Consider the following 12,090-nt stretch of genomic DNA (forward strand, 5'->3'; position numbering starts at 1 on the left):
GGAGGGAAGGAGGGAGGGAGGGAAAGAGGGAGGGAGGGAAGGAGGGAGGGAGGGAGGGAGGGAAGCTCCTGTGCCTTTATTCCCCATCACTCTGGCCCCAAAGTCTTTCTATGCTTTCTTCAGCACACATTCCATAGTAGTATATTTAAGAGTTCAGATAAAAGGAACTTCTGACAACTGTGATGCTTATGGTCAGATAACAACAGATGCTGTTCCCCCACCTTTTATTCCCAGCATTGGCACTGGATGGTTGGCCTCTGTTGAGAAAAGCAAGAGCTGATTTTTGCTCCTCACTTAGTTGAATGCTGCCAGATGTGTCACACATGAGCATCTCTCGAATCAGCTGAATCTGTCGTTCCTACAGACCAAAGTAGAAAAAAACACTATAACTAGCCAGGGATGAAAGCTTCACCTCAAATTTATGGGACAGGCAGACCAGAAGACATTAAAATACAGCATTATGCAAATGGGCCTTCATGAAGGCAGCTACACCAATGGCATATTAATTCATGTCAAGCTCAGATTTTGGGTCTGATTTCTGACTGGTAAAATAAACTCTAGAATAGAGGGGCTTCCACTATAAGACCTTAGGATCCAATTGCTAATCTAAGAGGAAAGTAACACAAAATGAGGGTCCCAAAATAGATTTCACATAGCAACAAAAATTCCATGTCATTTTTATGAGGACAATTAGTGGCTTCTTCTGTGGATCAAAGCAATCACTCAACTTTCTAAGTGGTGGAGCAAAATGCATTAAAATGGATACAAAGCTGTAACACACAGGAACCAGACAATCTGAGCTTATTGAAGCATCTTACATAGACCCAAAATCAATTAGCCCCTCCTAGCAAAGGTTTTCTTCTGCACCATAACCAACCCTAGCACAGTAAAATATTGTACCTCATCACACTACTCAATGAGTTGAGCATATCTAGCCCTTTACCCCAAATTAGAGAGCAGGGATGAACAGAAGAGTACAAGTTGCCTTGCCTGTCTCAATATCAAAGGACTTTTATTCATGGGAGGATGAAAATATTCTGGGTAGCACTTATGGCCAACAATTTGTATGGCCAATTCAAGTACACTAAAATTTCCCTCCTCAGTTTAATTCTCTAAATTCTCATTTGAAATTTGTCCTTTGAGTAATACTTTCAAGTCTAAAGAGAAAAACAAATTTTTATTTCAGACTCTAAACAACAGAGTCATAGGTTGCAATTTCAATTCCAGTTAAAGGATGGGCTGCTTTTAGATCTTTAATGTGGAATAAGAAACTGGGTGGATATGGCAAGTGGAAACATTATCAGATGATGTTCTCCTCCCCTCATCACCACTGTGCTAGCAGAGAAAACAATACACACCAGCTTCTCACAGTCAGCTTCAGCTCGCTGTCTCCGTTTGATCTCTACATCCACTTGATTACGTGCATGCTTCAGTTTAACATCCAGAGCGCTGCGCTCAGTCTCTGCTTTCATCAAAAGATCCTTGAATTTCCCCAGCTCATGGTCTGTTCTCTGCCACTTCTTCCGGAAATCCTCAAAGTCCTTTGCCAACTGGATAAATTCTGAGGAAAGGTAAAAACTGTAATAACTCAAGTATTAGAGAGTAACAGCTCAAATAAATGGGTGCTATAGTTACCTTTACTCCAAATACTTAATGAAAGGGCCAGCTGAACTACTGGCAAATCCAGATGAAAATAACAGGAACACGTCCTGGATACATTTGTTATTCTACACAAGAGCTTTGTGGGGAGCAATTCCTGATTCAAACATGCCACTTACATTTGGTTTAGCCAGTGGCATCTGCTATGGAATATGTAACTCATTAGTCACCTGGCTCCAGATGTAACATCAACACTGAAAGCTCCTGAACAGAAGGCACTCAAATGGGATACCTTTGGGGCAGCTGTCACATACCAGGACAGTTACAGCTATAAAACAAAAAGAGCCTCCTTTGTGGTCATGCATTATTGCACCAGAGACATTAAACATCAAATTCAAGTGTACCTGTCATAATATGCTCCAGTAGATGTAGATTAATATTATAGATGTCTAGGCTTGCAATTCCATTCAGTTATATAATTATACAAATATTGATTTGAAAGTAAAGAGCCAGTTTGCTTTTGCTGTTTAACACTGCCCTGAAGGGTATGTAAACATTTCAGTTGGAAAAACAGGAGAGAAGATCCTATCAGCTTTTGGAAAGTCACTGATAGCAGAATGTGGTTTCTCTTCAAATGTCTGCTTCCAAGATAGCATTGGTTCCAAGGCAGCACCTCAGAGCTAGATAATGCTGGTGGTATCCACTCTTAACACCTGCTATTGGTAAAGATGGTCCTTCTATAATGCATTGCAAAAGTACATTACAGTTTTCTAGTTAACCTCAATCTATCTTTGTCACTTTTCACCAACATGAGAGAAAAAGGTTCCAAGCCATATATCGCAGCTGGTCAAACTAACCTGGTTTATAGCTGAAACTAGGCCACACTCACAAGCCAATTTCTAGGTAACAAGGGCACTTACCCTATTTGAATTTGACCTAAGAAACAATAGGATTTAAAAAAAAAAAAGAAGAAAGAAAAAAAAAAAAAAAAAAAAAAAAATAATATGATGGTGTTTAAAACTAGACTAAGGGGTCGGGGAGATAGCTCAGTAGAGTAAGTGCTTGCCCGGCATGTGCAAGGGCCTGAGTTCAATCCCCAGTTCCATAAAAAAAAAAAAAAAGAAAGATTCCTTTAGGGGCTAGGGAATAGTTCAGTGGAATAAGTGCTTGCCTGGCAATCACAAGGGCCTGAATTCAATCCCCAGTTCCACCAAAAAAACAAAAAACAAAAATAAAAAAAAATTTAAAACTAGACTAAATTTCAAAGTTATAAATTAGGATACAAATTTATTTTAAAGAAACCAAGTCATAAAACTTTAATTTTTTTTTTTGTTCCTTGAATGCCTTCAGGGCACTTTTGGCCAGCTAGAGAGGTGTGAGGTTCGAACTCCAGCAACCTGAGGCTGACAGCTTTGTAGAAGCAGCCACTTAAAGGCCTGAGCTAGGGCCAGGTCCCCTAAAACTTTAATTTTTAGCAAACAAATTTTAGCAAAATGAGATATTGTGACCTGGTTAACTTGTACAATACAAATATCATGAATCAAAAATAATAAAGTACTACCAAGGTAAAGAATTATAAACAAAATGCTAATTTATTTAACAATCTGAAACATGTTACTTTTTTATTTTTAAGCATAAAAATCAATATATCTTTTTGCAAATTTAACTATTTCAACATTTTAGATTCTTAAAAAGGAAAGAGTAAGCGTTTCTTATTTAGCCATTTACTATGATGATTTACCAAGCACTGTACTTATGACTTGTGCGTGTTGGTGATCTATGCAACACTTTGATTTCAAAAAAGAGCAAGAGGGGAGCTGGGGAGATGGCTCAGTGGAATAAGCGCTTCCCTGGCAAGCGCAAGGGTCTTAGTTCAACCCCTGGTTCTGCCCAAAGAAAAAAAGAGCAAGAAACACGCTTTTCAACTATATAGCCTAAAAAGTTTCTAGCTCCACATTGTGGTCAGTGACATGGTATTTCTACATAAGTGTTAGACACACAATCAAGTATTTACTAAATTGAGAAGCAATCAGAGGGCCGGGGAGATGGCTCAGTAGAATAAATGCTTGCCTGGCAAGTGCAAGGGCCTGAGTTCAATTCCCAATTCCACCAAAAAAAAAAAAAAAAAAAAAAAGAAAAAAGAAAAGCAATCATAGCTAGGCATGGTGATTGCACCCCTCTATTCCTATGAAGCAGGATTGTTGAGAATTAGCTACAAAGTGGGCCAGCCTGAGCTGCATAGTGAGACCCTGTCTCAAAAATAAAATAAAATAAAATAAAATAAAGGGCCGGCTAGATAGCTCAGCACTTAAAGCACCTGTTTATAGACAGATGCGGAGTCCAGGGGCTCAATCCCATGTGCTGTGCCAGTCCCCCCCCCCCCCCAGGGCATGCTGAGATGGTGATTGAGAATGAGCGCAGTGGCAAATGCCTGTAATACCAGCACTTGGGAGGCTGAAAAACAGGAGAATCACTATCCAATGTGTGTAGTGAGACCGTATAGACTCTGTAATAAATACAAATTAAATAAATATATTTTTAAAAATCAGAATGGGAGGATGTTATGGTTTGTGCATAGTTGTTCTCCCAAAGCCTCATGTAGTTATTGGGGCACAGTTCTAGAGTTTGTGATTAATTCATGATCCAAGGCTGGGATTATGGGTGTGAGTACTGCTGGGATTATGGGTGTCTGTGCTACACCCACCCACCCTGGGGCAGACAGCCTGAAGGCAATATAAGGAGAGAGGCTTGCCTCTGCCACTGCTGCCACTGCTCCTCACTTTTGCCTTTGCTCTTTGCTGTTTTTCTGCCACCATTAACTGCTGTCCTTTGCCATGTGGCACTCTGCCTTGAAGACAGCTGAGTATGGACTGAAACCTACACAAACTGTGAGTTAAATAAACCTAGCCTTCCTTAATTTTGAGTGTGGGGTATTTTGTCCCAGCAATGAAAGTAACTAAGACAGAAGATTTCCATTCAACCTAATTTTGCTTGTTTATTCTTTATGATACTTCCTCTTGGTAAGTCTTACTAAGTTTGGACTTTTATTCCTAACTGCTAACTGGCATACATTATTTTTATTTTTATTTTTCTGGCGGAACCGGGGATTGAACTCAAGCCCTTGCACTTGCCAGGCAAGCGCTTATTCTACTGAGCTATTTCCCCAGCCCCCTTCTGTTTCCCCAGCCCTATAACTCGTATACATTAAAGGTATAAATGAATTAAATAAAGACAGAAGATAAACCAAACATCAGTTCAAGGAACGAGCTAGAAAACTGTCAAAAAGACTATACAGTTGAAAAGTATACTTCTGTTCTTTATTGTCACAGTGAGATGGCCAAGTAAGAATAATTTAACATTTAAAAAAAAAATTCAAAGAATGAATCCTTATTCTCCTAGTAGGTTGGTTGGTTTTTTGTTTGTTTTAAACGTATTTGGTACAGGGTCTTACTATGCAGCTTGGACTCATTGTAATCCTCCTGCTTTGAGCCTCCCCTGCACTAGGATTATAGGAGTGAACCACTAGCCCAGTCTCTTGGTGGCTGCTCAGTGCACCCAGGGGCGGGGCCAGCACAGCATGTGGTGTCAGGAATCAAACCCTGGTCCCTGCATTTTCCTTAGAAATACTTTCCTCATCATTTTGCTCCACATGAAATCTTTCTAAACTTCCCAAAAGTGTTTATTTTGTTAATTGTACTATCTTGTTTCGTAAGAAGAAAACCTTACCTCTGAAATTAAGATACCATAATTTTCTTGATACCAGCATATCACAATATCACATATGCTGTACAATGTATCACTTAGCTGGGGATATAGCTCAGGGGCATAGCACTTGCCTGGCAAGTACAAGTGCAAGGTCCTAAGTTCAATTCTCAGTACAAAAAAAAAAAAAAAAAAAACCCTCCTAATATAGTATTGTATAGCACAAACCTAGTACTATATGTCACTAGGCACCTGCTAAACATTAAGCTATACCTATACACCAATGATATAAAGAAGATTCAGGTAGCTTATAACAAAATAAAAATAGAAGATAACTAGGCTGTGTGGTATACACCTGTGACCTCTTCTATTCTGAGGCAGGAGAATGGCAAGTTTGAATTCAATCTGGGAAATTTAGTGAGATCTTGCCTCAAAATAAAAATTTAAAAAGAATGGAGATGTTAGAGCACTTACACAGCATATGCAACACCCTAAATTAAATTTCCAAAGTAAATATTATGTAAACAGGGGCTGAGGGTGGGTAACAAAATGCCTGGGCTATTAGTTATTTTATTTGGCTGGGGAAGATAGCTCAGCAGTATAAGCATCTGCCTGGCAAGCACAAGGTCCTGAGTTCAATCCCCCGTACAAAAAAAAAAGTTATTTTATTTGAATATTAACTTTCATTTAGATGTTTTTTGTTTGTTTATTTGTTTGTTTGTTTTTGTCTTTTTGAGGCAGGGTCTCACTATGAGGTTCAGGCTGGCCTTGAACTCCCTTAGGATTCATTGATTGTGGCTGGCTCAGCCTACCCTAGGGTCAGTGCTGGCACAGCACATGTACCAGGGATCGAACCACAGGACCTGTGCATTTGCCTAAGCTTGCCTAAGCAGGCATTTCAGACCACTGAGCTATCTCATTGGCCCTGGACTTAGGTTTTAGAAAACCTAAACAAAAAAAGAAATGAAGTTGTGATGAAAAGCAGAAGTAAGGAATCTGGAGATATATATAGATAGACAAATTTCTTAGAATCTGAGAAGAGAAAAGATACTAGAGTGGTTGCACAAAAAAGATTCTAAAGTCTAAAAAATTTCTCAAAGCCAACACTCCACGTTAGAAATGGAAGGGAGAAATGCACTTATAAAATAGATGTCAATAAAAAACTAGAAATTTGTTTATATAATAAAGCTATCTGTAAAAATAAATATCTTGCCTAAGGTTGTGGTTTTCATGGGGACATGCTCACTTTTTATATTTGGTACAGTGTCTCACTACACAGTTTGGACTTGTAGTGATCCTCCTGTTTTCAGCCTTCCCCATGCTGGGATTACAGGTGTGTACCACCATGCCTGATTTCAGTGGCCGGCTCAGTGCCTGGGGGAGGAGTCAGTGCAATATGTAGTGCCAGGGATCGAACCCCAGTGCCTGTGCTTGCCTAAGCAGGTGCTTAGTCTGCTGAGCTATCTCGCTACCACTTCTAAAACATATTTTTGGGACTGTAGATATAGGTCAGTAACACAGCACCTGCCTGGCCAAGCATGAGGTCCTGAGTTTGACTCCTGATACCAAAACCAAAAAAAAAAAAAAAAAACAAAACAAAAAAAAAACCCAAATAAGTATTTTCACAACTAGTATGTACCTCCTCTGTCTGGCAGTCTGAGCAACAAATTTGGTAATATCAATATATAATACAATAACTACTGTTAATTTCCTATTGTTTTGAAATCCTGTACTTTTACTGTCTTATGGTGTTTTGCTTTTGTCTTTGTTCTTGTTATTCATTTTTGGTTTTTTCTCTTTAAAATAAAAAAAAAATAAAATAAAATAAATTGATGTTTAGTAATGATAAAAAATAAAATAAAATAAAATAAAAACTAGTATGTATCTCAATTTACCCACAAATCCTCACAGAACTCCCATAAAGAAAATAAGGACATTTCAATTCCTATTTTACAGCCAGCAGTTATTTCTAGGCCTCTAAACCTCTGACTCTTCCCTCTGTCCCCACACACTCTCAGCTATCTCCCTCCAGAAGTCTTATCACCACAATCTCTTCTACTCATTTTCTCTTGTTTCCATCTTCACAAGCACCATTCCAAAAGCATTTACTTAGGAATGGATTTCCTCTTACTGCCTCTTTTCAGAGCTATGGCAAACACATCCTTCCTAGTCAGATTCCCAGCTTGTAATATAGCCTACACCCTCTCTGCCAGGGTAATCTTCCCAAAGCACACTTATTATGCCAAACGCCCTTAATCCCATTCTCTTCAAACCCTCTTGCCTCCCCTCCAGCTGATGCTTGAGCTAAAATGCCCTTTCATCTCTGCCTGTTAAGATACTACCCTCATCTCAAACCCTACTTTCTTCCATGAAGCCATTTAGTTGTCCCTTTCCCTTAACTCAACATGTGCTAGAAGCATTGATAGGTTTTAACAAAGTATTTGTTGAATGAACCTAAGTTTTAAGATCTTATTCCATATCTTTCCCACTAGACTGAGAAGTAATCCATCTTCCGAGATGATGTGACCTCAAAGAGAAGCCTGATTAGTATGCCATTGTGGGTATTGAGCTAGTACCAGCTGACAGGGTCAGGCAACAGCTATTAGGGAGAGAAAATAGAATACTATTCTGAAAGGCCTATAAGTGGATAAGAGCTATTAAAAGCATCAATCAATTTAAAGAAAATATTGAATGGCATAAGCAAAAAGCCATACTAAGTACTATAGAGATAAAGAAAAGTTCAAGACACAGTTCCTGCATTACTTTATATCAATGAGGCTGACTCCAGAGCAACATTTACTGAATGGGCTAATACTAAATCTGTGAAATTGAAACTAGCATAGAACAATTCCCTTATTTTACATAACATCAGTGATTTTAACCATGGTAAGTACCCATCACTTACGCTTCTTACTTTTTCAGGTAACTCAACTGAAAAGCAACTTTTAAAATGGAACATACTTCAGCTTTGTAGAAAACCCAAATCTGAAGTCTGTTTTTTTGCTTGCACAAACCAGCTCAGAATGACTTACGGAGTTCATTTCCTTCACTGAGAATCTCCACCCGGCGCACAAGCTGCTCAAACAGATTTCGCAGATTCAGCATCATAGCATCCATCTTTCTGCCAAGAAATCAAATATACATTAGGGGTCCTGCCTTTTCCCCATGACATAAGGTTCAACAGCATCAGTACAGCCATCAGTGTCCCACACTTGGACTCTTCCATTTGTAGACAGCATAATAAAAATCTCAAACCAACAATTGATGTTCTGGGTGGTCTTTATAGAACAAAGGTTAAATGTTTAAGACTCATTCAAAAACTACAAAACCATTTCAGACCTTTAAGGATAACATCCCACTCCCTGCCTACTTCGTCCACCACCTCTGCAATCACTCTAGTGCTAGAAGGTAATTTGGAATGAACATATCAGTTGGATTGCAAGGTGACCAACTATAAAATGTGGTTCCCTAAGTTAGACTTATTGATTAATATTTTTGTCATTTTAATCCTACTGGAATTTGAAGACATACACTACAACTTGAAAGGTTTATTTTAAATTTCATTTTTAGTTAATGTCCTATCTCAACTGCCTTTTAAAACTCAGAACATGGTCAGCACATTTCTACCAATGGCACAGATGACGTCATACAAGTGATTAAGTGGGGAAGTTGCCAGCTCAGCAGCACAGGAATTATTTCTGTAATGCAGGGTTCTCTGCTGGTCTCTGTGCAGGATCTAATAAATTTATACTAAGCATAGGAAAGGATTACATTGTACCACATTCTGGCATCAGAGAGAGACAATACACCACCTTCACAGTTAGAAAGGCAAATGAAAAAAATCATTGTTACTGTGTTCTGTATAGTGAATTTCAAGTTTAGTATTCCTACTATCCCCAAGACCAGCCGATATTACATTAAAAATGCAGTCCCTATAGGCAGTTCTGTTCCAAATACACTTAAATATGAACACTGTAAAGAAGTAAGACTTTCATTTAGCAGTCAAGAAAGATATTTACTGAATATTAGGAAAATTATCAAGGAAATGAAATAAAAAGTCAAGTATCATTGAAAATTGAGGGTCCGGGGAGGTAGCTCAGTAGAATAAGTGCTTGCCTGGAAAGCACAAGGGCCTGAGTTCAATCCCTGGTTCCGCAAAAAGAAGAAAAAAGAAAATTGAATGTCCTTAGAAATACCAGGAAAAGGATTCTTCTACATGTTTCTCTAACCAGTCTCAGCTTTCTGGTACAGGCCATTATTTCATGAATCTAAATAAAATTTTCAGAACTCTATTATGAATGTTAAGTGATTGTGCAATGTTTTTAAGATTGTGCCATAAATTATGAGGGTAAGAAAGAAAACAAAGGACAAAAAAAAATGAACATAAAGATAGTTCTATTAACTGCTACAAAAATATTCATTTGTACTCATGTTACAAATGCTGTAAAAAAAAAAAAAAAAAAAAAAAAAAAAATCAATTCCAAGCCAGGAAGCAACACAACTGAATCAGATCTTCACATGCTAATGTACTGTTCCAAGCTACACTATCATGGTAAATTGCTAAGCAACCAGAACAACAAAGTATTACAAAGCTCTTTCTATAAACTAAGAGCAAAGCCAGGCATGAGAGCCCATGCCTGTAATCCCAGCATTTAGGAGACTGAAGCAGGAGTCAGACTGAAGCTTGCAAGTTCAAGGCCAGCCTGGGCTACATAGTGAGTTAGGACCACCCTGAACTACATAGCAAGACTCTGTCTCAAAAAGAAAAAAACTCAAGAACAAAACTAAAAGAGTAGGATCTGGTGCAGTGGTGCATACCTGTAACTCCAGCACTTGGGAGGCAGAGGAAGGAGGATCATTGCGAGTTCAAGACCAGCCTGGGCTACAAAGTGAGCTTAAGGCCAGTCTGAACTGCATAGCAAGATCCTGTCTCAAAAAGACAAAAACAAACAAACAAAAACAACTACAAGAATATAATTAAAAGAGTCAGCCAGATAGCTCAGTGGACTAAAGTAAGCAGATGCAGGGACCAGGTTTGATCCCCAGCATGCCATGCCAGTCCAACCCCTGGGGTGGGGCATACTGAGAAGATTGAGACTGGGCTTGGTGGTGCACCTGTAATCCCAATGCTTGGGAGGCTGAAAACAGGAGAATTATTAAGAGTCTGATCTATGTACTGAGACCCTGTAGACCCCATAGTAAATATATATTTTTTAAAAAATCATTAAAACTGGCAGAAAGAGGCCCCCCCAAAAAAAAATCAAAAACAAAACTAAAAAATCCTAAAAAAACAAAAACTGGCAGAAAGAGATCTGAAACTCTGAAAGAGATGCCCATGGGGTTAACAAAAATAGGTAAACACACCCTAGAGCTCTAGGACACAAAATAGGACAGGACATTCAGTGGTGGATTCAAATGATGATCTCCTTTGGCTCCCAGTAAAAATGGAAGACATAATCAATAGTTTTAATATAGGGTATTGATTTTTTTATCAATAACCATCAACTTTAAAATAGTAAAAAAAATCTCTGTCCAAGAATGCAGAAGAGGAAATTTTCATTGTACAACTAGACTATTGAAAATTGCTTTTTAATGTTTTTCAGAGAATTATGTCTTAACTGAAAATAGGATTTGATAGTTGATCCCCTTCAATGATTTCAGTGTTGGTGTTTCTCAAAAATTCATGTTGAAACTTATTCTCCCTAGGCTATGGAGATAGCTCAGTAGAATAAGCACTTGCCTGGTAAGCGCAAGGTCCTGAGTTCAATTCCCAGTACAGAAAAAAAAAAAAAGAAAAAAGAAAAACTTGGAAACTTATTCCCCAGTGCAAAGTATTTAGTGGTGTTGAGGGTGGAAATGAGATTAGTGCCTTTATAAAAAGGCTAATTGAAGGAATCTGGCCCTTTTTGACTACCTACCATGTGAGGATGCAGCAAGAAGCTGCCATCTTTTTTTTATAATGTATTTGGTACAGGGTCTCACTATGCAGATCAGACTCATAGCGATCAGACTCACAGCGATTCTCCTATTTTCAGCCTCTCCAGTGCTGAGATTACAGGTGTGCACCACCATGCCCAGACTCGGTACATGATGGTAAAGCTGCCATCTTGGAATAAGAAAAATTCTTACCAAAGAATCTGCCTGAAGTCTTGATCTTGTACTTCCCTGACTGCAGAGAATAAATTCCTATTACTTAAGTTACTCAGCCTAGGGTATTTTGTTATAGCACAGGCACAGACTGAGACAGTCCCCTTTTTAAAACAATCCTGGGGCCAGGGAGATGGCTCAGTGGAATAAGTGCTTCCCTGGCAAGCACAAGGGCCTGAGTTCAATCCCTGGTTCTGCAATAAATAAATAAATAAATAAATAAATAAATAAAATTTTAAAAATCCTTACATTTCCCCAAATATCTTTTTTTTTTTTTTTTTTTTTTTTTTGTGGAACCGGGGACTTGTGCTCACTTCGGCAGCACATATACTAAAATTGGAACCGGGGACTGAACTCATGCCCTGCTTATTCTACCGAGCCATCTCCCTGGCCCCCCAAATACCTTCAGTCTATTATTTTTCTCTGCATTCTTTGTACATACTACTCCCCGGAATGAGGACTGGAACTACAGTCTCTTAAAACCATGAACTTGAAAAAAAAAAAAAAAAAAAACACCATGAACTTGGTCTTGAAAATAAATACAAAGGGCTGGAGAGATGGCTCAGTGGTCTAAAGCACCTACTTGAAACAAGCTTGGCAAAGCACAGGGACCGCGGTTCGATCCCCCAGCACCACATGCCA

The 12,090-nt window shown here is 38.6% G+C and overlaps 1 protein-coding gene across 2 annotated transcripts in view; it reads right to left on the reverse strand.

Moving 5' to 3' along the window:
• The window catches only part of Racgap1 (Rac GTPase activating protein 1), a 37,174-nt gene that overhangs the window by 17,797 nt on the left and 7,287 nt on the right, over positions 1 to 12,090 (reverse strand). Inside the window, exons 2-4 of one of the 2 annotated variants that reach the window (XM_004637799.2) lie at positions 8,334 to 8,422; positions 1,359 to 1,561; positions 222 to 358 (exon numbers count right to left, since the gene is read on the reverse strand). In XM_004637799.2, the coding sequence (XP_004637856.1) occupies positions 222 to 358; positions 1,359 to 1,561; positions 8,334 to 8,418 (425 nt within the window). In that variant the 5' untranslated portion in view covers positions 8,419 to 8,422. Of the gene's footprint in view, positions 1 to 221; positions 359 to 1,358; positions 1,579 to 8,333; positions 8,423 to 12,090 lie in introns of those variants that run through there. The other variant, XM_023722809.1, reaches the window with a different exon arrangement.

The sequence above is a fragment of the Octodon degus genome, unplaced genomic scaffold, assembly GCF_000260255.1.
Source record: "Octodon degus isolate 3935 unplaced genomic scaffold, OctDeg1.0 scaffold00093, whole genome shotgun sequence".
In the NCBI taxonomy this organism is placed as follows: domain Eukaryota; kingdom Metazoa; phylum Chordata; class Mammalia; order Rodentia; family Octodontidae; genus Octodon; species Octodon degus.